General features: G+C 49.3%; 2 protein-coding genes across 6 annotated transcripts in view; one reads left to right on the top strand and one right to left on the bottom strand.

The window, feature by feature from the left end:
- The first annotated feature begins 1,837 nt into the window (after nt 1-1,837).
- Nucleotides 1,838-20,047, top strand: PANK2 (pantothenate kinase 2). Of its 2 annotated transcripts, XM_037387679.1 has the most exons (7): nt 1,838-2,111; nt 12,494-12,846; nt 13,907-14,160; nt 15,371-15,547; nt 15,776-15,899; nt 18,266-18,391; nt 18,849-20,047. In XM_037387679.1, the coding sequence occupies exons 1-7, from the start codon at nt 1,919-1,921 to the stop codon at nt 18,897-18,899; spliced, it is 1,278 nt and encodes a 425-aa protein (XP_037243576.1). In that variant the 5' UTR covers nt 1,838-1,918; the 3' UTR covers nt 18,900-20,047. The 2 variants fall into 2 exon arrangements, with proteins under 2 accessions (XP_037243576.1, XP_037243587.1); XM_037387690.1 differs by lacking the exon at nt 1,838-2,111 and having other exon boundaries at nt 12,600-12,703.
- A 3,653-nt stretch (nt 20,048-23,700) lies between these two features.
- The window catches only part of RNF24 (ring finger protein 24), a 33,564-nt gene continuing 31,344 nt past the window's right edge, over nt 23,701-25,920 (bottom strand). For all 4 annotated transcript variants that reach the window (XM_037387638.1, XM_037387618.1, XM_037387610.1 and 1 more), the window contains one exon: nt 23,701-25,437. In XM_037387638.1, the coding sequence (XP_037243535.1) occupies nt 25,299-25,437 (139 nt within the window). In that variant the 3' untranslated portion in view covers nt 23,701-25,298. The remainder of the gene's footprint in view (nt 25,438-25,920) is intronic.

Raw genomic sequence — 25,920 nt, 5'->3', positions numbered from 1 at the left:
TTTCCCAGCTGGAGCTCTTGACTTACAACCCAGGTATACGAAAAGCATTCAGAGCTCAGTATTGAAAATATTCTGAACTTCAGGCAGTGAAGCTCAGTGAGTTTGTTTTTTAACAACATAAAGGTAACACTTTTATGAAGAAGTTATTTTTATTCAGAGAGGTTATGCTTTATCTTGTATCGGTACCAACCCCATTTGTATGCCTCCTGCACTTCCCCCAGTGGGATATTAAATTCATACAGAATAAGTCTGGCTAATCTCTTTGTCCTGTTTTCACCACAGCAACCAGATTTCAGTAAATTCTTACTGAATTTATTACACCTTTTTTTGAATGTCAGTCCCTTATCCCTTTGGTATCGAATTAATGCCTGAGGATTGCGGTGAGCTGAGATTAACGTGGTGCAGGTGGAGAGCATTGTGGGTCACTGGGTTGCAGATCCACACTCGGCCATGCTCTGGGTATGTTAGACATCAATTAACATTCTACCTGGGAAGCTCTATTGTGTTACAACAGGAGCTGTTACCGCACCATGTAGCCTGGGAGCCCGTTTTCCTCTTGAATGTCATCCCATTGATGGTTGCTTGCAGTCCTTTTTATGGACATCTCAAGTTTTCTGTTGCCTGGATGGCTGCTGCTGTAGTTGTTACCTCAGCATTGATAAATGTGGGGTCATAGTTTAAAGAATGGGATGCATCAGCATTTAAATTTTGTTGTGATATATAGGGGAGCTGAGGATTGGGTCAGGCTATAGCTTGAATGCTTGACCCTTGTTTCTCTGTCTCTCCCCCTAAATCTCCTGACTTGGCTTCCAGTTTGTTGTGTCTGTCCTTTTTAGCGAGCTTGCAGGACCTTTGGAGAACTCGAGTGTTTTCATCTAACCGAATTTCAATCCAGCTTCATCTCTAAGGGTTTGTGAAGGGAATGGGGCTTCTCCCTGCTGTCTGGCTGGCTTTTTCTCTGCCAGAGGGAAACCCTGGCTCTCCCCAACGAGGCTGGAGCCCCTCTTGCTGTGTGTGGAGCTCAGAAACATCCGATTCTGTTTCGCTTTATGTTAGCACTGTTAGTGTGGCCCAGAGGAGCAGCCTGCGAAGACAATGCTTCAGAGCACGGCATCGCATTGGAGGACGGCATGGAGCTGGAGCACACCTTGCTTCCTGCAGGCTGCACCGCTGCGGCAGGCCGGGGCCCCCAGCGCAGGGCAAGGAGCGAGAGGAAGGGGCACGCTGTGCCCAGGAGACATGGAAGGCTAGGCCCCAGGCCCCAGCGGCCACAGGCCGGCCTGGCACTGCCGAGGGGCGCAGGCGGGCATGGCGGGGGGCCGTGGGCCGTAGAGCCCCCCTATACCGAGGGGGCCAGGGAGACCTCGCTGTCTGCATATGCAAATGATACGCAAAGCAGCCCCCCGCGCGGCCCAGCCCAGACGGGCCTACTGCGGGCTTCCATTCGGGCCCACTTCTGCGTTGCTATAGTTACCCGGCCTGTCAATCAGCCACCTTTCTCCCGCCCCGTCCAGACAGCCGCCTCGCATCATTGAACAACTGCCGTGCCATTCTCTTCCCAGAGGAAGTCCATAGGCCAACGCCGTGTCATACAGTCCCGCCCCCGCGGGCGCGTTAACTCCCGCCCGGTACCGAGACGGCGCCTTGGATTGGGCAGCAGCGCTTGTCACTATACACAGCCGAGCGCGGGGGGAGTGCTTGGCGCCCCACTGCCGTCCAGTCTGTGTCATCCATTGGCGAATCCGCCTGTCATTCCGTGCAATGGAGGGCGCGGATTGGGGGCCCTCTCACAGCCTAGCCCGCCCTCCCGAGGGGCCGTTTGGCGCAGGCGCGCTGGCGGCAGTGGCTGCGGCGGTGGCGGCTGTGAGGAGCGCGGCGCAGCGGGGCGGGCGGCCCATGGGGCCGGGCCGTGCTGCGGATGGAGCCGCTGCGCAATGGCGGCGGCGCGGAGGAGAAGCCGCGACGGCGGGGGGCGGCGGCGGACGCCGGTCCCCAGCGGCGGCGGAGCAGCGCCGCGGCGGGCGTTGACAGCGCAACGGGGCCGCAGCCCCATGAACGGGGTGGCTCCGCCAGCCGCCAGCGCCGGGACTCCGTCCGCAAGAACCGCCCGCGTGAGTGCGGCGGGGGGGACGAGGTGGCTGAGGTGGCCGCGGGGTCTGCGGCGCGGGTGGGGCCGCCGGGAGGGAGGGGCGAGGCCATGGGAGGGGGGCGAGGGGGAAGGGGCGGGGGCGGGGCTTATGGTAATGAGGCGTGGTGGGAGGGGCTACGGGGGTGGGGTCCGAGGGGGTGGGGGCGTGGGGGGGAGGCTGGGGAAGGGGGCTCCCTATTTCCTATTTTGTGGGGAGGGTGGGTGACGGGGGAGAGCCACCGTGGGGTGAGGCGGGGGAGGTGGGGGGTGGGACGGACACTAGGGCAGCACGGTGGGGTGGTGACACGGGCCAAGCATGGCCGGTTCGGGGACAGTGCGGTGGAGACATGGGGGGTGATGCCATGGGCGGTTTCGGGACATCATGGTGGGAACATGGTGGGGGTGCTGAGATGGGTGTCTTGGGGACATCACAGTAGGGACACTGTGGGGTGATGACATGGGTGGTTCACGGACATCACAGTGCAGAATGGTGAGGTGGTGCCATGGGCAGTTTGGGGACATCATGGTGGGGACACAGGGAGATGGTGCCATGGGCGGTTTGGGGACATCATGGTGGGGACGTGGTGGGGTGATGACATGGGCAGTTTGGGGACAGCATAGTGGGGACATGATGGGGTGATGACCTGGGCGGTTTGGGGAATGTCACAGTGAGGACACAGTGAGATGATGACTTTTCCAGCATGGCTGGTTCGTGGACAGCACGGTGGGGACATGGTGGGACAGTGGCAAGGGCTCAGCAGGTTGGGGTGGGGATGGGACAAGCAGAGGTACAAGGGCTCTGGGATATTCAGGGTGAGACAGTGCCTGGCCCGGTGGGGCAGGACACAGAGGCTGGGGCAGGTGCTGAGGTGCCTGAGTTGGGCACCTTGGATTGCAGCAGGATTGAAGGTGACTGGTGAGGACACTGGGGGTGGAGAAAAGGGGACAGAAGGACAGACGGAGGGCCCAGGGTGTGCAGCCAGAGCCGGGGGCTGAGGGCTGTGTGGCTGGATTGGTAACTGGTGGAGGAAAAGCAATAGAGAGCAAAGAGAAAGGTGTAAATTTTGGGAGGGGAGAACCGTGCAGATTTGGCAGGGACTGGGCATGGACCAAACCAGACTTTGCAAGGAAAAAACCATCCCCTGAACCATGTTTTTAAACGCTGTGTCAGAAACGGTCCGTGGAGTGAGTTAGGTGCAAAATGGATGGCAGCCTTCATTTTGGCAGCAGCAGGAGCTGCCGTTCAGGTGCCTGTGGCTGGTGACTTACTTCAGCCATGTTTGAAGTGGAACTGAGTGGTTATTTCTTTACTTGCACTGGAGTCCTTCCTGCTGGAAAGAAATTGCCGTACCCTGGAATTGAAATAGCATCAACGTAGTTCCCTGTTACCTGGCACAGCTATTGAAAGGACTTCAGCAAATGAGTCCCGGCTGAAAACAGGAATCAAAATTCTCCTGCTTCTCGTAGTGAGACTCTTGTCTGTTGGCTGGCGACACTGAGATGTTATTGTTACTGTATTAATGTAAAGTTTTATATAGTGTTCTTTCTCTTTTTTTGATTGCTGGGGGGGGGGGAAGGGAAGCTTCTCTTTTGCCCCGTCTTTGTGTGAAAAATAGGAATTACATATCAAAAGGCTTTCAAAGACATTTACTGAGCTGGATGCTGCCTGCGTTACTAATTTCAGGCGAGTGCAGCTCAGCAATGCGAATGTAGTGTCAGCGTGGGTGTGCTAACCTGCATTCCCTTTGCCTATCCCTTCCTTTCGTTTCCAGATCATGCTGCAGGAGTGGTCCTGCAGCAGGAAATTATTCTAAAGTTGGTGTTAAATAACTGAGGTAATTGCAGGGGTTTTGCTTGCTGAAGATGTAATAGGATGAAAGAGAAATTTAGTAGAGGGGTGTAAGGGCATTAGCAGTGGTGAGCATCCCGGTGATTTAGATGCAGCAAAACCAGCTTTGTATGTGAAAGTCCACTTATGTGGCTGTTCTAAGGAAATCACAGCAAAACCTACCTATGGGAGCTGTGGGGATGTTAGAGATGTGCTCGTTAAGAGGCTGCAGTCGTTTGTAGGGAGATTAAGGAGATCTCTGGTATGACAATTAGTGTGAACTTAGATGGAGCTACGCATTAGGTGATCATACTCTTCTGCCTTGCTTGCAGGCAGTTTCTGTGTCTTCTAGGGAAAATGTAGATTAAACTTGGCTGTTGAGGTTCTGGTTTGTTGCGGTGAAGTTAAATGCAGAGACTGGTGTGGGGTACTTCCAGGGAAACAGGTGGTGTGGCAGCTTCCAAGGCAGGGTTTGGATCCAGTCTGGAAGGTCAGCGTAGTGTGATTTGGGATTACAATGTAGCCTGTCTTTCCTAAATGCTGCTTGCGATAATTGGAAGAGAAATGTGCTGGAGCAAGTACATCCCTTAATAGGGACGGTGTCTGATGTCAGACTGAATTACATTTTGAAGTTAAAAATGCTTGATCCCACCTTAAGGAAGATTCAAGCAAGCCTAAACGAAAGCAGACCACTTAATAGGCGTGTGATCGAGAATGTCCTACTTTAGCTCCCACTTGTCTGCTGCTGGTATGTGGCAAACAAGCTCAGTGACCTTGAGGCTTGTCTTGCCTGCCTGCGCTGGCAGATGCCCTGGCAGATGAGCCCTGCTTCCCCAGGAATGAAAGGATTTCAGCAGGCTGTGATTCAAGCTTGTGATCTTTCTTCCTCCCTTGTCCTCTCTGTACCAGTAGTGTGCAGCGAGGGCTGTTTCGCTGCAGACTGAAGGGTCTGAGACCAAGCGGAATTAGATTGGATATATCTGAAATAACCTGTACAACAGTTCAGCTGATGTCCGAGCTACGTGCTTTCATGCATTGCAGGCTGTTAAATGTTTCTTGGTTAAATGCTTCATAGGAAATAAAGAGCTTTACCACAGACACTGTGATTTTTAGTATGCCACAGGCAAAAGAAGGAGAAGTCAAGGACACCAGTGCTCTTGGAAAGGAATGAGAAGTGTCCCTGAAAATGTGAAGCAGAGATTTGTTGGAGTTGCTAGCTGCTTTGGAGTATTATGTTGGTGGGGTGCAAAGGAGGGCTTGACAGTATTATTAGTGCAGGGAGAAATTATAATATAGAAAAAGCTTAATCAGCTCCAGGGACAATACAGAAGAATTCCTTTCTGGTAATGAGTTATCAGTACCATTATTGAAATCTACACTTAAAAACTGGACTGGAAATACCCTGGGTGACTAAAGAGGCTATTCACATTATGTTTACTTTAGCATAACTGTGGGATACCGAATGGCTGGCTGTGGGTAGCGTTAAGTGCCAGGCATAAACCCTCTGATGACCAGATCGTAATGAAGTATCTTCTGTCAGGTTCATGCAAAGACGTGATGTACACATTGCTTTAAATTCTCAATACACACAGTATCCACGTAGAGGTACAAAGAAAATATGGTTTTGGCAGCTACTTTGCAGTACAGAATTTAAGCTTTGATTTTTTAATACCTTTTTATGTTTCAGAATTGTGTATGAAATGTGAATTCCTAGCCTATTTTTAGAGATGGGAGGATATGTAGACTCAGTGTCACTTTATATTAAATGCTGATGAATATATTTTTTCTTGCAGCTGTAAAATTTCTATTGTGGTATAACACTATTAAAATATAATGTTTAATATTTTAGAGTAAGCATAGAGATGCTGTCATACACTCAACTAAATCATCAGTCTTCGTTGTTCTGCAGGCTAATCTTTTTAGCTTCTGATATAATTGGCTCATAACTTAAGGATCAGTCTGAAATACAAGTTGAGCAGCTTGTCCTATGAAGAAAACCACTGTAGAGATCTGTAATTATATCACCTCTTTCATCTTGACAGTTCTGCAGCTTTCAGAATAAGTGTGTTGAGGGGTTTTTTTATTTATTTATATAGTGTCCAATTTAATAAAGTAATTTACATAAAAATAAAGGCATTATATTTTTCCTGCCCCAAAGAGCTTACAGTCTAGCTCTAAAATGAATTTGAAGACGAAGGGAGGGTGGCAGCTCTTGCTGTGGGAACACATAGTATCCTTGAGCTCTTCTGTGTGTGAGGTTATCTAGTACAAGCTGTAAGTCGTTAACCTTGCAGGCTGGTCTTTTGTTTGTTGTGTATCCATAGGTCTGCCTATTAGAAGAAGGTTTATTTTAAAGACAAAGCTGTATGTACGTTGTGCATATGAAAATGTATGCATAGAGCTGCTTTATAAAAGTGTCGTGCTCAAGGAAAGCAATGCTTTGTCAGGCCAAAAGCTGAAGAATTTTTTTCATGGCAAAAAAATGCTTTAAGATACTTTATAACTGCTGCTGCAGTATGTTGCAGTAGGAAGCAAACGGAAATAAGGCTAGTTGTTCTTTTATGCCTGATGGGCTGAGCGGTGCCACAGTCTTGCCAGTTCCTTGTGCACCTTCTTTGTACCCCTGGTGCTTTTCACACTGAACTCTGCTGAATTTATTTTGTGTCTTACACAGTGTTGGAGAGTGGTGTTACTGGCTGTCATTGTGCCAACAAAGTAATATAGAGACCTTCTTTAAGGAAAAAGACTGTAGAAGCTTTTGAATGGAGAGCACTTCTAGCTATGAGAAGAGGATTTCCTGCTTTTCTTGTGAATGTCCAAACACCCAGGGAGAGACTAAACACTTCTCAGAAGGTGCTGGGCAGGAGGAGAGTCCAGAGGTTTGTACTGCTGTGCTCTTCCCGTGCTCTGCCTACAGGTTTCTTACCCTCTCCATCATTCTCTGGCTGGCAAGCACCTGGAAAGGAGAGGCGTGCCAGGCTTGCTCCCAGCATGGAGGGCTCCAAGTAGCAGCAGGGAGGTGGTGAAGAGAGGCAACATTTGCATTTTCTGCCTTGGCCATCTTCTTGCACTGGTTATTTCAGCAGAACCTTCTGACTGAGAAAAATCAGCCTCCAGGCTGCCCAGCAGCTCCTGGATGCCACCAGTTCTCACGCTGCTCTAGATCTGCCGTCTCCTGCAGCAGCTCTCTTGGAAAAAATGCTTTAGAGGCTTAAAAGGGAGAGATCTTTGGATGGTTTTCAACTGCACTGCAGATGCCGGGAAAAATCAGTGTTTTAAGAGAACTCTCAGTAGCAGATGGTGATGGCATTGATCCAAGAGAGCTTCCTCCTTCCTCCCTTTGAAGGCATGGATTTTTCTAGTTCTCAGATATGGAAGAGCTGTCGTTGCCCTGCCTGTGACTGCCCTGTCGTGTTGGCTGACTTCCTGTAAGTGTAAGGTGTTGGGGGGGGGAAGGTTCTCCATGTTGTTAAAATAATTTCCTCCTCTTGTTTGTGTGCCACACCCCTTTCCTGCAAAAATGGGTTTATAGGGGGAGTTTTGTCCCTGCCCCAAATTATTTGAGTGCTCTGTGTAGGCTTTACTGCGTAGAAAATCTTTTCCAGTAAGATAAAGAATTACTTAATTTTGAGCTAGCACGCTTCTTCCGTGGATTCTTAACCTGTGGTGGGATGTATATAACGAGAGATCCATAATTAAGAATCATGTGGTTTAAGTTAATTAACTTAATAGGCTATCTTTTCGAATTTATCCCTGGTGACTTACTGAAGGTATAGCTGAGCTGTTGGCAGATGGAGAGCACCAGCTGCTCTGTACAGAGGCTTCCTGCAGCTGGTGCTGCACGGCTGTGTGAAGCCAGCTCCAGCCTGAGGTTGTGTCCCAGCTCAGGGGCTTGGATGCTCCTTTTGGGGCCAGCTGGGATTTCGCAGGGCTAGTGCTCAGTGAAGACTGGTAAGCCCTGAGCCCAACCTGACTGCAGTTTACACCCAGCTCTGCAGGCATCATTCCTGTTTTCCCATTAGCCGTGTCTTCTGGGATGCCAGATGGTGGATAATGACACGGTTTAACCCCACGCTTGATACTCTGCTAGTCCGGTAGCAGCTCTAACACCTGAATAAGAAGTAGATTTCTATATATTAAAAAATTGGAGGTGTTGAGGGCACTGAGAATGAGCTGGGATGAAGTTTTTAAGGAGCTGCTATCTTTTTGTGATGAGGAAAGCTTCCTAAACTGACGGACTGAGTTGGTGCTTCTCATGCCCTAAAATCTGGAAGGTTTGTGTCCCTGAATGTAGGAGTTTGGGGTGTGAACTTAACAAGCAGCTTTAAAGTCAGCTAGTGTTATTCTGCTGAAAAAATGCATGTAGTAGCAGCTGAGCATCTACTCTGAAGTGGAATCCCGTTAGCTTGTGATGAAGCAGCCCGTACGGCATTTTCAGTTATGGGGCTTCAGCAGGGCACCGTGCCGTAGTTTTTCTATGCTTTGCTGCTGCAGCTCAGTCAGGGCATCTCCAGCACCCCGTCCTCTGCTCTTTCCCTGTTTTTACCCTTGTGTAGCCTGGCAAAGTGAGTTTGGGGGAAGATTGCTGTCTCTAAATACAAGAGTGGGGATGCTTAAAAAAAAAAAAAAAAGTGCAGGCTTCATAATGCAGGAACAACACTGTGTGCCCTGACAGGAACAAATATATTCCAGAAATTTAAAGGAAATTTCCCAGCATCAGAACAGGAGCCTTCTGGAATCAGTCCCTTAATAGTCAGAGCAGAGATGACAAAGCAGCCAAGTGCTTTTAAGAGCAGGAAATTTGTGGAAAGGTAGTCCAAGATGTCAGTGACAACAGACAGGAGAAGGCATGGCTGAGTAATGTGGGAAGCCTCTTCCTGTTCCTTTCCTTAGCTTGTTAGTTTTCCAGCCGAGTTTATGCAGTATTGAAAAGCATAATGCATGTGGGGAAACTGTTTTTAGTGATCCTGTATGTGAACTGGGTATTTAAATAGAGTCATGTTTACCAGTTCCAGTCACTGGAGGGACTGGAGCAGCAGCAGAAGGCTCTGGTTTGGCTGCCAATGCCCTGTTTTTACCTGTGTGACTCTGATGGTATTTTTATTCCTTCTTTTCTCAATAGCAGGGCATGATTCTTGTTCAAAGTGTTTTTCTGTGGTACTTGTTTGATAAATCTAGGACTTTGGTTCAAAGAAAGACAAAACACTTTGGGCGAGGGAGGTGTCCTATTCTGCCATTAATATGGGGACTGCTTACAGATCATAGCATCCCAGAGTGGTTTGGATTGGAAGGGACCTTAAAAGATCATCTAGCTGATGGGCAGAAGCCACGGGCAGGGACACCTTCCACCAGCCCAGGTTGCTCCAAGCCCCGTTCAGCCTGGCCTTGCACACTGCCAGGGATGGGGCCAATGTCTCGCCACCCTCACAGTATGTAATTTCTTCCTGATATCTAATCTAAGTCTCCCCTCTTTCAATGTAAAGCCATTCCCCCTTGTCCTATCACTACAGGCGCTTGTATAAAGCCGCTCTCCAAATTTGTTGTCAGCCCCTTTAGGCACCGGGAGGCTGCTCTAAGGTCTCCTGGGGCCTTCTCTTCTCCAGGCTGAACAACCCCCACTCTCAGCCTGTCTCCACAGGAGAAGTGCTCCAGCCTCTGACGATCTTCCTGGTCAGGTCCATGTCCTTATGTCCCTCATGCCCCCGAGCTGGAGGCAGCGCTGCAGGGGGGTCTCACCAGAGCAGGGCAGAGGGGCAGAGCCCCCTCCCTCGCCCGGCCGGCCACGCTGCAGGGGATGCAGCCCAGGGCACGGGTGGCTCTCTGGGCTGCGAGCGCACAGTGCCGGGTCATGTCCAGCTTCTCATCCACCAGCACCCCCGGGTCCTTCTGGGCAGGGCTGCTCCCAATCCATTCTCCTCCCAGCCTGTATTTGTGCTTGGGATTGCCCTGACCCATGTGCAGGAGGATCCTGTACTTGGCCTCATTGAACTTTATGAGATTTGCATGGGCCCACCTCTCAAGCCCAAGTCCCTCAGGATGGCTTCCCTTCCCTCCTGTATGTCAACTACACCACACAGCTTGGTGTCCTCGGCAAACTTGCCGAGAGTGCACTCAATCCCAGTGCCCATGTCACTGACAAAGATGTTAAACAGTGCTGGTCCCAACCCCTGAGGAACACCACTCATCACTGGTCTCCACTGGCTGGCTGTGCCATGTTGGAGATGGCTTCAGGATGCCATTAGGAGGACCTGTGTACAGATGTTTACGTTTAAGGTGTTGGGAAGAGCAGGTGAGTGAAACAAGCAGATGTTTGGTGTTTGCTGCCCTGATGCCTGCCGTGCAGAAGGGTGTCCGTCTCCCTGTTGGAGTGGTCGTGGTCTCTCATTTCTGTCTGCCAGCTCAGCTGATGTTGCCTTGCTCCTCCACAAGAAGGCCCTTTCTTTTGGGCGTGCAGAAAACCTGGGGCTTATCCTTTCTGCTTTTCCCTTCATTTATACTCTGGGGTCTTGGACTCCTTTTCCCGTGAGGGTGCTCCTCCTGGTCTGCTGTTCCCAGGGATATGGTTCTCCTGATTTTACGGGATCAGGCCCAGGCAGCCAGTGCTCCTCTCTTGAGAAGTAACTTCACTGTTTAATTTTTTGTGGCACTCTTTAATAAGGTTGTCACAAGGGAGTTTTGAAATAAGACATAAATGCTAAACTTTACTCCAGTCAAAGGCCTTGGTAGACTTTCCATCCTGAAATGCGGATAGTTTGCAGTTCTGAAATTAATTTGAGGAGTGCAGAATGAGAAATTGTCATGAGAAAAGTCCTTGAATTGCTCCTGCTTTCTGCTCCTGCTTGCTTTCTCTCTTGGGCCACGATTCAGATTTTTCTCTCTTTGTCATTCATGAAGTTATTTTTACATCTGTTCTTGTTTGAAGTATATGCGTTGGAAATAGAGAGTGATTGGGATTTGGATGTGCCTCCTAAAATAGAGTTTGCATCTTCTTTCAAGATTTCTTTTGGTGATGGTTGGGGCTGGCCTGTATGTAAACACATAAAAATAGCTCAGTGGTTTAAAAATAACGTGGGTAACTGATGGCTCTAGCTGCTCCTGCGGAATTGTGATGCTCGGAAAGGGCCTGTTTTATCTCCGCTCTGTGCAGCAACCAAGTTAACCTGTCGAGGAGAGAACGCATCGTCTTCAAACATGCGCTTGCCTGTTGGCTTTGTGGCTTTTCAAAGATCATTTTCTTTGGGAGTGAGTCCCCCTCCTGACCCTGAGCTGATTTCTTTGCTGTTCAGCTTTAAGTGATGCCTCTGGGTATCTGGGTATTGCTCTCTGACTGCTTTGTGCTGCTGGGGCTGGAGTGGCAGAGCCTGGCATGCCCCTCGTGCATGGGCAGGGCGAGGGGCCGGGCAGCATGCTCTCGCTTGGGCACTTCTGCATTCTTCTGCATTCGGGGGGTGGCCGCTGCTTCCCTACGCATAACTGGAGGGATAGCCGCTGTCAAAGGGCAGTAGGAAGAGGGCTTCTTTGTGTTGCATGCTTATCTGTCTGCAAATACAATAAGCAAACATGTTTGCAAAAATAACAGTAGCGTGTTAACATGCCTGTCTCTGACATGTAAGAATTTTACTAAAACCTGAGATCCTTCTTTCCAGAGGAACATTAGTAACGTCTGTGCTGCATTCAGGTTTATTTTCTAAACATTCATTTTTTCCTTTGGAAAAAAACCCTGAGGTTTTAATCCTGCTGCCATAAGCCATAACATGTGGCTACATTTTTCTCTTTGCTCTGGAGCCTGTGTATCTTGTTAGCTCTAGCCTATCATTTAGCTCATTAATAGTAATATTAATCTGTTCCAGTTCTCAGCTCTAATCGCAGATTCCATCTGATCAGGGTTTTCTCTTGATCTTTTCCAAGAAGCTCATTATCTAATACAGCTGTAAATGTTGCTGGGCCTGACACTAATGCATATTTTGTACCATGGGGGAATGACTAATAAAATAATCCAATTAGACATTTGGTTTTGTCTCCCTGGGGCATCTTAGATTACTTGTCTACCTCAGTTATGTGTTGTAATTAGTTAACGTTTGTACATCCCTTTGATGTAAAAGCACTGGTATTATCCTTGGCTCTGGCTCTGGATCAGAACTTTATAAAAGAAATGCCTGGGGATTAAAATTGCAGCGGTGTCTAGCGGGTGTATGGATACTGTCAGGCGTATGCTGTGTGTTATCTGCAGCGTGGTGGTGGTGTAAGTATTTTGGGTATTGCATATCAAACGCTCAGAGCTTTTGAACATGAGGTATCTCAGAACAGGAGTTGTGGTTTTGTACAGAGGAGTTTCAGCCACACTTGTCGAAGACAAACCAGACTACTAATGTTTCTTTCTTCCTTTTCCACTTGAAAATGAATAGATCCATTGGGCCTGCATTTTGCAGTCCTAGAGAATTGCATTAATTAATTCAGTTTATATGGTGATATGACAGTATCATACCCTGTTTCTTTTTTTTTTTTCTTTTTTTCTTTTTTCCCCCCCCTCTCTTTAGTCTTTCCTTGGTTTGGCCTGGATATTGGAGGGACCTTGGTCAAACTTGTTTATTTTGAACCAAAGGACATCACTGCTGAAGAGGAGGAGGAGGAAGTGGAAAATCTCAAAAGCATCCGCAAATACCTGACATCAAATGTAGCCTATGGATCTACAGGCATCCGGGATGTGCATCTTGAACTAAAGGACCTTACCCTGTGTGGACGTAAAGGCAATCTGCACTTTATACGCTTTCCTACTCATGACATGCCTGCTTTTATTCAAATGGGAAGCGAAAAACACTTCTCAAGCCTCCATACTACCTTATGTGCCACGGGAGGTGGAGCGTACAAATTTGAGCAGGACTTTCGCACAGTATGCATTTTTGGCTTCTATATGATTAGGATCTGGTAGTGAAATTTTTTTAAAGCTTAAACCTAGAAAACTTTCTCTGCAGACTCGAAAACTTCTCTAAATCTTATCTTTGGAACAGTGTACCTAATGGAAATTAAGCTTGGTTCAGGAAACAGCATGTGGAGTCAAGTTCGCATCTCCAAATTAGGATACTTTCTTTCCTGAAAGTGCATGTAACACTCCTGTAACGCTAAAATTTATCGCTAACTTCCATGGCTTGTGCTCTCACAAGACTTCCGCTATATTATTAATCTCTGATTATGCTGATCTCAGTCTTGTGGGTTTTTTTTCTCATTGCTGTCTTTCACAGGCTTAATATATGTTTTATTGTTCCTTTGCTCATGTGGTTTCATTTCTAATGCACGTGTGGGTGAGCTGATTGAGGTTCAGTCAAATTTGGTGGTAAGTTAACTGAAAGGAGGTTAGTGGTTGGGTTTTGACATCATCATGTGGCTTCATTGTAAGTTTGATTCTTGTTCATAAGTGAAAAACATGTGTGATAAGTACTTTGTCTAACCAGGGCTTGAAAAAATGCAGCAAATAAATGGGCTTTTTGTGCAATTGAGGCTGTGACATGAGAGGAAAATAATTTCCTAACTTCCTCCTTTCTTGGGGTATGTTATGTGATGGGTTTTGGGATATTTTTTTGTTGCTGTTGTCAAACTGTTAAGTTCCTTTTCACTTTTCCTTGGTTTTTGTGCTAGTGCTGCAGAGTCAGGGCCTAAATCAGGCCCATGGAAGTTGATGGTATTCACTCAGTGTCCATCTGTGGATCCAGTTGCTCGTCTCCTCCACTCTTCCATGTCTGCACACTTTTGGGCCAGGGTAGTTAGCAGTCGTTGTGCATGGAGAAGGATGGAGACCTCCTGTGATCTGTACCTCTTTCTGAGTCACTGCAGGCCATAATGGAGATAGCTGAATTTAACTGGCAGTGAATGCATTTTTCTAGCCCTGAGCATAAACACTTCTGATCCCTAGCTACTTGTTGAATATTCATCTTTCTTCTATTTTTTTCCACCAGATGGGTGACCTTCAGCTTTGTAAACTAGATGAACTGGATTGCCTTATTAAAGGAGTTTTGTACATTGATTCAGTTGGATTCAACGGACATTCAGAGTGCTACTATTTTGAAAACCCAACGGATGCTGAAAGATGTCAGAAGCTCCCATTCAACTTGGAGAATCCGTATCCTCTCCTTTTGGTGAACATTGGCTCAGGGGTCAGCATTTTGGCTGTGTATTCAAAAGAAAACTATAAACGGGTAACGGGCACCAGGTGAGTGCTGTGTGGGGGTAAATTGAGTTGTATTTTAGAGTCTGGGATTCATTTCTGCATTGTAGATGACATTTGCAGGGACAAGCTGCAGTAGGTGGTGAGCTGAATGACAGCTTCTGCTTTTACTGCAGTCCCATATCTCTGCCAACAAAGATCCCTCCTGGAAGAAAGAGTGGGAATTTCATGTTTTGGTCTCTTTACTGCAACCAGTCACTTTAGCAGCTTTTATTTCAGTTGCCCTGCTGCCGGAATGGAGGTGTTTTATTTGCCATCAGAGAGATCCCTCATACTTTGGGATTATACCAAATACACTCCTAATGATCATGTTAACAGCTGTTAGCTTTGATCCTAGTGGTGGAGATTTGCATCCTGACTTCCAAAAGTTACCTTGTTTTGGTGGAAGGGATGTTGGCACCGCAGTAGTTCCCCAGACAGTTGCTGGGCTGCTGCAGCTATCCTTCTTGAAGATGTGGCTCTGGTTGCCAGGCAAAGCCAAAGAGCTCTGTGGCTTTAAGCTTTCCTGAATTTCCTGATAGTTAGCAATAATAATAATAATTAAAAAAAACCACAGTACAAATCTTAGTCTTATTATATGTTGTTATTATATGTGTATATAATATATATATATTATATAATAACATATGTTATTATATGCTGTGCCCTAATACTCCATTTATCCCTGAGGACTACTATTTATTTTAAGATTGACTTCTCTGAGTCCTGGGAAGAAGGTGGAGATGTAATTTCTCATTTAGAAACATGCCCTCTGCAGAAGGCTGTGAGGGCTTGGGATTCCTTACAGGCTGTAAGATATTGGAAAGTAACAGATTTAAAGAAAACTTCCAAGGTGGCTCTTGCTGAGAAGAGAAGCAGCTGAAGGAATGGGGCAACTTGGGCTAACTCAGACACCTAGCTGAGAAATCTGGGCTTTCAGTGGAACAAGCCATTTCCTCTTTTTGTCCCTTTAGAACAGGGGTCCTCAAACTACGGCCCACGGGCCAGATACGGCCCCCCAGGGTCCTCAGTCCGCCCCCCGGTATTTACAGACAGAACCCCCCTGCCCTCCCCCGCCGGGGGTTGGGGGGGGAAACCAAGCAGCCGCAGATGACTGCCTGCCACTGCATCCGTGCGCCAGCCCCCTGGTTAAAAAGTTTGAGGACCTCTGCTTTGGAAGCAAGGTGGGTGACTTTCATTTTGTTTTATGTTGCAGCCTTGGAGGGGGAACCTTTTTTGGTCTCTGCTGCCTTCTTACTGGTTGCTCCACCTTTGAAGAGGCCCTAGAGATGGCGTCCCATGGAGACAGTACCAAAGTGGACAAACTAGTGCGGGACATTTATGGAGGAGACTATGAGCGATTTGGATTGCCAGGCTGGGCTGTAGCATCCAGGTAATGGCTGATTTCTGTTTTTATTTTCACTGGAGATTCTGCAAGGATGAAAAACTGGATTTGTGTGTCTGAGGAGAGCAGCCATTCCTTCTGCTGTTATGTTTTAACAGATCTAAATTATCGATAGCAAAGCTTTTTAGAGTTAGAATCTTTTTGGTTAAATCAGCAGTTTCTGTTTTCTAGAATTCTGATGCAAATGGACCTTTAACCCAAAAACTGTCTTTACAGCTTTGGAAACATGATGAGCAAGGAGAAGCGGGAATCTGTCAGCAAAGAGGACCTGGCAAAGGCTACTTTAATAACCATCACTAATAACATTGGCTCCATAGCACGGATGTGTGCACTTAATGAGGTATTATGGGGAAATCTGTTTCCTTGTTTCCTGTCTAAAGCATCACTTGTGTGCTGCTGTCACGCAGTGTCTTTCCCTGCATAGGCTTCTGTAGGTGTGTGTTTGTATTCGTTCTCTTGGATATTCAGTAAGTTATAATTGCTTCTTTTGGATTGTTCAGTAAAATTTGTCCTTGCTTGTCTGTGTAGTTAGAGCCAGATTGTTGTGCTGTGAACTGAAGAGCTGTGAATTAATTAGGGGTTGGCTGTTGGTCTCATTAGGTCCTCTGCTTGGTCAGGAGTTAAGCAGCATCTCTGCAGTGGTTTGAGGAATGGCAGGTGTGTGATAAACTACAGCTCTTGTGATGGTGGAGAGAGAAGGAAAGGTGGGGTGGAAGGGCATAAAGGCTGGATACCCTTCTTGTGTTGTTTTTACAAGTTGCTCTCGATTTCTTGGTCAGGCTCCACCACTTCCACAGCTGATCCTGTATCTTTGTGCTTTCAGCTTCTTTACAGTGCTGCCTTGTTGCATTCATGTCAAGCAGCATTGTACAGGGCTATGAAAGAACAGAGACATGCTCTCCACTTCTTGCGGAGCCTGTTCCTATGGGATGAGGTAACAGGGCGAAGCATCCCCCCGACTTCTGTTGCTGTTGGCAGATGCTCGCTATTTACCTTCGCTTATGGCTGAAACTGGGCAAGAAATATTATAAACAGCCTTGGTCACAATGCATCTGCTGAGTCCTCACTCTGGAGTACACAGTGGAAGGCAAAGAAGGTGCTGAATAGTTAGGGGAAAACGTTAATGAATGTGGGGATGGAAGGAAAATCCATAGGGCGTGAGCGAAGGAGCAGGTAGGAGTTGATCCTGATTCTTTGGTAAGAGAAGAAACTGAAAATTATTTTCATGTTGGAGAACAAGAAAGCTTCACAGTTATCACTTGGCTCAGGAGAGCTATTTTGGGATTGAAAAGTTTGGCTGGAAGTCTGCTTGGTCGGTCTTTTCCTTTCAGAATTGTGTTGGTTATGGGTTTCTAAATTTTTTTTTCTTTCTTTGTTTCAGAGTTAACATTAGGGTGCCATTCAGCTTTTCAAATGCTGGGTCAAAGGCTGGAGACGAGGGGAGAGAGAGGAGATGGCACTTGACGATCAGTGTTCCTAGCCAGTATAGGGATCTCATAGCAAAACATCAACTGTTCTATTCTAATTCCTAGTCTAGAAAGGCTGTAGTTAGACCTCTGGATTTCCAGGTAGTGCACAAGAGTTTGAGAAAGAGCCTGGCTTAAAATGACCTGGCTGGTGCTGCTGTCCGACAGAGCTGTTGGATGTTTAGAATGTTCTGCAGATCCTGCCTTACACTTTCAGCAGTCACTTAATTTATAGAATCATAGAATCATTTAGGTTGGAAAAGACCTTTCAGATCATCAAGTCCAACTATTAGCCCAGCACTGAAACATGTCCCTAAGTGCCATAACTGTCTTTAAATACCACCTGGTCCCCAGGCAGCCTGTGCCAGCGCCTGCCAGCCCTTTCTGTGCAGACATGTTCCCTCACACCCAATCTCACCCTCCCCTGGCGCAACGTGAGGCCGTTTGCTCTCGTCCTGTCGCTGGTTCCTGGGGAGCAGAGACCGACCCCCCTGGCTACAGCCTCCTGCCAGGCCGTTGCAGAGCCACCGGGTCCCCCCCAGCCCCCTTCTCTCCAGGCTGACCCCCCCGCCCCCCCAGGCTGGTGCCCCAGCCCCTGCCCGGCTCTGGACACGCTCCAGCCCCTCAGTGTCTGTCTGGCCGTGAGGGGCCCAACGCTGAGCCCAGGCCCCGCGGGGCGGCCCCACCAGTGCCCCGGGCAGTTCTTTCTGTCTTTTGGTGCAGTGTCTGGCCGCTCCCAGTGCAGTTCCCCACCATCTCACTTCTCCCTTTATGATCTCATCTTGCTCTTTCGAATTGTGTCTTGCTGCTGCCAGACCCCAAGCCAACTCGGTGTTGCCTCCTGCTTGCAGATTGGCTCTTTCGGGTCCAGTTTTAAAATTTCAAGTTCAGAAAGCTGCAGATGCATTACACCTTTTCTCTCTGCAGCTCCCATCCCCGCTCTACTGAAGCAATTATGCTTTTTAGCTGCCAGAACAGCAATCTGGGGTGATGCAGTTTCTCTGGATCTGGTTGCTTTAGTGTCAACTGGTGACTTGTCTATGCTTTCAGCTGAGTTGGTTTTCATCAAGTCTCACCAGAAAATGGATTTGAAAAGCTGCATGTGGCATTTTTAAAAGGCATTAAAAGTGTAACTTCTTTTCTTCTTACTGTAAGGTTTGGTTTTCATCATTGCAAGCAGCAAATGGAATTTAGCCTTAATGTTCCATTTATTTTTTTTTTTTTGCCTTAATACTTGCAGAACATTAATCGAGTGGTGTTTGTTGGCAATTTCCTTCGGATCAATACAATCTCGATGAGGCTTCTGGCATACGCTTTGGACTACTGGTCAAAGGGACAGTTAAAAGCACTTTTCTTGGAACATGAGGTGAAATTACTTTTTTAATTTATTTTGTCTTGTGGCAAATTGAAATCTTTGGAACGCTCTGGAAACAGCCGTGTGGAGCCTGTAGCTGCTGTTGATAGACATTGTGTGGCAGGTTCCCGTTCCTTTGTTACTGTAGGCACAGTTACTGCACTGCCCAGTGTAGGGTCAGAAAAAAAACATGTCTGTTGTTCCAGTAGCTAATACCAGAATTGTTTACTACCAGTTTCATCTTGCTTGTGAACTTTCTTTTCAGACTATTGACAGTATGGACGATTCTGTGCAGCTCTGCTTTCCAATGCGGTGATTATAGTTAGAATCTATTTTGTAATATCCCTGCCTATAGTTATTTCTGTCCAGTGTCCTTTATAAGTTGTGAAAACTACACTGTATCTGTATTGTTCTTGTCGGTGTATGCCCACATTTGAGTTTTTAATAGACATTCCTGTCTGCTCTTCAGGGTTATTTTGGTGCGGTTGGTGCTCTTCTGGAACTTCTGGATTCAGCCTGACGTTGTGCACATTCTCTACGTTGGACCTACAAAGTCAGGGTGCTTCCCAGGTCACTAAGCCCACGTTTCGCTTCAGAGCAGCCATTCACAGACTGTTAAACTAATTCTGCATGACCTAATCAGAAAAGGAAAGGACTGTTGAGTTTCTGTCTGTAAATAGTTGAAACTAATCTTCAATTACAACGCAGGTTTGTAAAGGAGCATGTATGCAAATATGCTGACCGAACGTAGCGGCTGTATCTGGAACATCGGTAGGGCGTTTAGTCACTTCCATCAAATAGCCCTTTTTATGTATGGTCTACATGTTTAGTGATGGTGATGTAACAGAAGACGTGCACTCTGTTCCTTCCATCAAGATTCCTTTGAGTGCTGAATGTCTACACAGTTCACAGTTTATCGAGTTGAGCTGCAGCGGTTTGTACTCCACAGCGTCGCCTTCTCGCTGTGCTGTGCGTTGTCTGTAAGGGGGAGAGGCCACCAGCACAGCCCTGGCACGCAGAAGGCACACGGATCGCCTCCGTCTCCTCTGAACCGTACAGCGGCCAGGCAGACACCCTGGTGCTGCCAGTAAGGCTTTATTCCTGTTACTGCAGTTTCTTATCTATGTATACTAGAGACGAAAGGTAAGGCACAAATCCTGTGTCTCAGGTTGATTCTGCTTTCAGGCTATAATGCTTCGATACAGACCATAATACCCTTTGGGACATGCCGTAGTGCTGGCATAGTGTTAGGAGCGTCTGTCAGCCTCTGACCTTGAGATCTGCTAAAAGCAAATTTCAGTATGAAATAGTGTGGGGGTTTGTGTGTGTGTGTGTGTGTGTGTGTGTTTTCTCTGTTGTAAAACTTGGCTGCATATAACTATACCAAAGAGATTATGGTGGGGTTTTTTTCCAGTCATACACTTGGGATTTTCTCTGTAATGTTCCATTTTACATTTATTAATTGCTAAATGACTGTAGTTTCTGGGGGGGGAACCTCTCCTTCCCACATGCATGCTGTACCCTTTGTTTTCTCTGTGCATGCCATCTTGCATACAGCCTGCAAACTGGGTTGCTGCAGTTTGGAATTCCTAAAGCTATTGTACTTGGGGGGACGTGGGTTTAGAAATGGCTTAGTGCACACTGAATAAACGCTCTCAAAACCACAGAGATGCTGGTAGTGGACAGCAGTTTAAAAAAGAAAAGTAGCATGCATATGGTTTGTAACCTGACCTTCCTTCCTCGTGTCTCTGCCTTGCCCTGCTCGGTTCAGAAGTTCTTCCCGGGCTTGGATCTTGCGCTATAAAATGAACAAGATCTGTGCTGAGAAGGGTGTCGGTGTTCTCTTTGCCGTGCTGCCGGTTATCTGGTTATCTCGGTGTAACCACGCTCCGGTCAGGGAGCATGGAAAAACTGCTCTTCTGAAGAGCCATCTCAAGATGATGCCAGCTGAAGGGAGATGCTCCTTCAGAGCATTCCCGCAGTTTTGTGCCCCGGCTTTCCAGCTGCTAGGTGTAGCGGCCATCCTTCCGTGAGCAGGGTGAGGCAGTCTTCCGTGCAATGCAAGTGCAGATCACTGCAGTTCGTATTTATCGGGGTTTATCCCAGGACATGGAATGACTGTCTACCAACTCAAACACATCTTTTAAAGGCATGGTTTCTTTTCAGATAAGTTGATTTTCAGCTCTCCAATCCCGGTGCATGTTTAGATGACAGATCGCAGCACTGGGCGGCCCACGCTGGTGTGGTGGCTTGTGGTTTGGCTGCAGCTACGTACAGCAGAGATACAGCAGCTCGCGCCTGGCTCTGCTCCTTACTGCAGCCCCAGATCCGAGGTGCTGTGCAGCTCACAGGGTTGGCTGTGTGGCACCTGCCTCTCTTTTGGGCCTGAAAAGGGAGGGAAGTACGATTCAGAAGTTTTACTCTTTGCTAGATGAGGTGCTGTGTGAAAAAAGCCTGTCCCATCAGCTCTGCTGGGTAGGTGTTCCAGGCAGCAGAGACACCGTAAAGCAAGGCAGTTTCTAAACATCAGTTAACTGTGGGCCTGGAACATCCTGAATACATCCAGTAATTTGACAACAACAATAAAATGGAGGGGAAAAGAGAGCAGTGTTCACATGAGAGGTGATCTTTGCTGCATGCTGTCCGTGGAAGAAAATTTTTGTGCTTTTCCTGCAGTATAGTGCAGGTTTAGTTGTGTCCTGTTCTGTGTTCAACGTAATGTGGTATGCTTTTAGAGGGAAGGAGTTTGAGCAGGATAACAGCAGCATGGTTTGGGTTGGAAGGGACTTTTAAAGCCCACCCAGTCCCACCCCCTGCCACGGGCAGGGACACCTCCCACCAGCCCAGGCTGCTCCAAGCCCCGTCCAGCCTGGCCTGGGACACTGCCAGGGACGGGGCATCCACAGCTGCTCTGGGCAGCCTGTTTGGGATCCGTTACACCAGAGACCTCATTTGTTCTTCATTTCTTGTAAAATCACGCAGAAGACACCCCAGGTAGGCATATTACAAACAACTCCACTTTCGAATCGCTGACTAGGCTTTCTAGACTTGACATAACGTGCTCTCTCCCATATCAAATGTGATCCGCAGCATGTAACCAGCTGCCGTTTCAGCTGGGTCACCCACCCCTGGAGTCCAAACTCAGGCCCTGGTTTGACTCGTGGAAAAGAAACAGGCTTTGGCTTTTTGAAATGTCCTTGTGCCCAGGACCTGCTTAGCTCCTTGGTGTAGTGCTTTGGCAGTACGCTGGGCTGGCACGGGCTTCTCAGCGTTAATTAGTCCTAGGGGCTTTACACAGCCCCCCTCGGTGTGGGGAGGGTCTGTAAACCTCCCTGACTCCTTGTAAAACACAGAAGAAAGGCAATTTATTATATTATTTTTTAATATTGGTAGCATTTGGGAGCTGAAGGTTGGCGGAAGAAAGAAGGTGCCATTTCGTTATGCAGAGGGAAGCTGCAGGGAGCTGAGAGACTTGTCCCGAGCCCGAGCGCAGGCAGCCGTGCGGGGAGCCTGCAGCCAGGGAGCACCCAGCCCCTGCCCGGAGGGGTGCTGGGCTGGGGTGCCCGGGGGCAGTGTCCCGCAGGCTTTTCTGTGTTTGTTCAGCGCACGTGGAAGTGTGACTCCTTTTTTCTGTGGATTTGGAGTAAATCCTGCGTGGTCTGATGTCCAGCACCAAAGTTCCCGATGTATTGTGTGTATCTGTTGTGGGGGTTTTTTTGTAAACTTCTTTTTTTTCTTCTTGTAATAAAATATCAGAGTTATTTTTATATACTTGAAACTATTGATTCCTTCTTGTCTTGTTCTTCCTATAAAGGGATGAGCGTTGATGTGAATGAGCACCAAGAGAGTGCCAGTGCAATAGGTGTAAGTGAACCCTTCCAGCTGATTTTTAGAGGTTTATTAAAAATATCTGTCAGCAGTCCTTGGTTACGTGTCACTCCTTGCGTGTTCGGGTCTCTGGAAATTAGTTGCATTTCGAAGTGTGTTAATGCAGTGAGGGAAAACAAAATATTAAAAAATGAGTATTTCCTTGTTGCTGGTAGTGAGGATCCCTTCCTGATGCTCAGCCTCCCTGGGCCGGTCACCTTTTTAACCAGGTACTTGAAATGGGCTAAGACCCCAAGTCTGAGTGAAACCTGAACGCAGGTGGCTCCGTGCTTCGGGGCAGGGTGGGCCTGTGCACAGCCGGCCTCGGCTCTGGGCCTGGTTTTGCAGCTCGGCTTGGGAGGCGGCTGCCGGGGGACACGGCGGGCCTTCGCTCGCAGCCAGCGAGGGGCTTTCCAGTGTCGTTCCAGGGCAGACGGCCCCGTTTCGGGGTTTGATGGAAGACTGGTGTGGTGGCGGGTGGTGGCGGGTGCGTCGGAGGCCCTTTGGCCTTTCAGGTGTGGGTGGGGTGGGTGGGAGGTGGAAGCAAAGCATCGCTTCAGAGCTTGGGGGGGAATAACAAGAATCATTGCGTTTTGTGCCTCGCGGTGCTAGATCCAGCCGGGAGCTCGGCCAGAACCTCTGCTGCTTCGTCCCACCGGTGGGAATCTTCACCCAGCGAGCTCTTCCTGGCCGTGCCTGGAGCTTCCAGAAGCTGACCGCGAGGGCAGCGAGAAGGACCATCCTGTTTCCTTCTGGAGAGAAGGTGAAGCGCGACGGCGCCGGGTGGGACCTGCCCAGCCCCGGCGGGCAGCCAGCACTAGGGGGCAGCAGCTCTCTGCTCTGGGGGGCGGCCCAGGCCCGGGGGAGCCCACCGCCCTCCCGCACCCGGCTTCTGCGGGGACTAAGCAGCCCGCCTGGGGACAGGCAGTGTGGAGAGGCTTGGGAGGAGGAAAAGGGGAATTTCCACCAGAGGAAGGGCGAGGCTGAAAGGAGACGAGCGGGAGGTGGGGCTGGGAGCTGCGCCCCAGGAAATCCCGCAGCGCGGAGGCTGGGCGCGGAGCTTCCCCAGCCCCGTGGCCGGCGGTAGGCTGGCGGTGGCACAGCCGGGCCCGGGAGCCCCGGCCCCTGGGCTGAGCCCAGGGCTGGGAAGGTTCGGAGAAACCCCCCCTTCCTGAGGCCAGGCCCTGCAAAATCCCCCTCGGCTGGGGATTTCCAGGCGCGTCGGGCTGCCAGCCTGCCCCCCTGGGCCGATCCCCCCCATTTCCCGGGCTTCCCCCACGGAAAGGGCCGGGGCCAACGCGGCACAGCAGGTCCCAGCCCCCCCGGACATCCCTGGGGTGACGCGGCGCTGAGGAACGAGGGCTGCTCCTTTCTCCCATGGGAGGGCAGACCCCTCCATCCCGGGGCCGGGCTCGGGTCCCAGGTGCAACCCCCCCTGCAAACACACCCCCGCCTCCAAAACCTGCTTTTATTTACATTTCAAGTCAAATCACATGCAAACTGTTTTTTTTTTCCTTTCCTCATTTTTCCTTAAGAATAGTGTGATTAGCAAAAAAGATGCATTAGAATTTTAAAATAGCAATTAAATATACAAAAATATAGCTTACAAAAAAAAAAAAAACCCAAAAAAAAACAACCAGCAAACGTTTTAAAAAATATTCTGCTGCAGAATTCGTAGTGTACAAACACGTCTATGAGGCTCCTCGCTCCATAAACAGTCTCGGGAGTCGCACGGTATTTACAGGAGGGGGGACGACACCCGGAGCCTTCCCAGCCCCATCCTGTGCCCGAGGGGGCTGGGAAAGCTGCTGCCATGTAATACTGACGTACCCCCGGCTCCAGGAAAAAGGGAAGAAGAGTTGGCAAAGGCAGAGAGGGACGCCGGGGCGTTTGCTACGGTGCCCAAACTGGCCCCACGGGGCGGTCAGAGGCGAGGGAATAGCACAGCTTCCCCCCCCCCCACCCCCCCCCCAGCAGCTTTTGCGCTCGATGCCGGTTGGGTTCGGGGTGTTTTGGCAAGGCAAAATGGCGCAGCTCACGCGTCCGTCACCCAGAGCCTCCCCCGGGCCGGGCTGACAGCGATGGGGTGAACCCCAAGGACAGGAGTTTTGCCTGCCCCCCTTCCCCAGCAAGGCCGTGCCGCGGTTTCGAGGAGGTGGTGGCGGGTGCCGGCTCTCACCGGTGATGGCTCAGCGCCAGGATCGTGCCCGCCGGAGGGACTCACGGCCCCGCTGAGGTAGCCCATTACACCGAGGTGGGGGACACCGCCCTGGGGGAGGGTGGGTGGGGTAACCAAAGCCCACGGGACCCCACACTACTGCCACCCTGCCATCTCCCAGGGGCGACACCGGCTTCCCCGTCCTGGTTAGCCCTTTCGGAGGAGCAGCGGGTGCCGAGGAGGCTCCCGACGGCCGCACGAACCCCAGCATGGCTGCACCCATGGTGCCGAGATCCAGTTTTTTAGGTAGGGATTGCAAAGGCAGAGGTAACCCCATCAAAAGAACGGCAAAGAGGAGAACGAGGCAGGAACCAGCCGTGACGCTCCAGAGTCCCCCCATGTGGGTTGGGCATCGTTTTTGACGGTGTCGGCGTGGCACGGGGGCAGCAGGGCTGGGGAGCATACTGGGGCGTTCGGAGGGCATGTCGTGGCGTTGTGGGAGGCTATCGGGCACCCTGGGTGGATCAGTGCTGCTCTGTGATGGCCCACGCCGCTTCCCGGTGGATGTCGCGCTGGCAAAGGGACGTGCTGGAAGAAGAATATCATACAGGTGCCCACGGAGGACCCCAAGTCCCCCTTCACACCCCAGGAGGGCAGTTGAGCCTGGGCTCAATTGCGAGACCCTTCATCCTGGTATGGCTCCGTGGAGGCAGGTTTTTGGGGTGTGGGGCTCTTCTGCTTCAGCTGGTAGGGACGTGCCCCCCCATAAAGTGCTCCGGGCTCCCCACCCGGCCACCTGCGTCCTCGCCTGTCCCTCCGTGCTGGTGCCATAGTGCTTTGGTTGTCTCCAAGTCCCCCGGGGCTGGTGGCAGGGCAGTCCCTGGGGCAGCGGAGCTATACGATGTTCTCCGCGCCGGGGAGGGGGCCCTGGGGGGGGCCGGGGTCCTGCTTGCTGTGCAGCTGGGCCAGCTGCAGCACTGGCATGTTGCAGAGCGGGCACACTTTCCGCACCTCCAGCCACTTGATGAGGCACCTGGTGGGGGACACAGACACGGGGGGATAGTGGTATTACATGGGTGCTGCAAAAATAACCCCCTAACTCAGTGCCCCACACAGCCCTGCAGGGTGGCAGCCACCCCTGTCCCTCCGCGGCAGTGAGGGGCTGTGCCCTGGGGGCCACACACCAGGCCTGACCTGTTGTCACCCTCCCTGGAGCGCTGCTGGTGCCCAATTTTCAATTCACCATTTATTAGGGCTCTTTTGTGTGTGTGTGTGTATATCTGGATTTTTGTGTACATATATATCATAATTTATATATATTTGTGAAATAGAGATATAAAAATATATACATACACAAAAATATAGAATATATAAAAAGTGACATGAATATATGCATTTTATAAACACATGATCTATAGAAGGTATACAAACATCTCATATATACATCACAGAATGTATATATATGATGCATATAAAATTCAGTGGTTTACGTTTTTGTACAACACATATATGTAAA

This window comes from Falco rusticolus, chromosome 1, assembly GCF_015220075.1.
Source record: "Falco rusticolus isolate bFalRus1 chromosome 1, bFalRus1.pri, whole genome shotgun sequence".
Lineage (NCBI taxonomy): Eukaryota > Metazoa > Chordata > Aves > Falconiformes > Falconidae > Falco > Falco rusticolus.
The sequence above is the reverse complement of the archived record's forward strand: the minus strand, read 5'-3'. Positions and strand labels throughout refer to the sequence as shown.

What these genes read in the sequence shown, in the direction of transcription:
- PANK2 (XM_037387679.1), top strand. Translation starts at nt 1,919, where the DNA reads ATGGAGCCGCTGCGCAATGGCGGCGGCGCGGAGGAGAAGCCGCGACGG. An exon ending in CGTCCGCAAGAACCGCCCGC is followed by an intron (nt 2,112 to 12,493) that starts GTGAGTGCGGCG and finishes CCCTCTCTTTAG; the next exon opens with TCTTTCCTTGGTTTGGCCTG. An exon ending in AAACGGGTAACGGGCACCAG is followed by an intron (nt 14,161 to 15,370) that starts GTGAGTGCTGTG and finishes TTTATGTTGCAG; the next exon opens with CCTTGGAGGGGGAACCTTTT.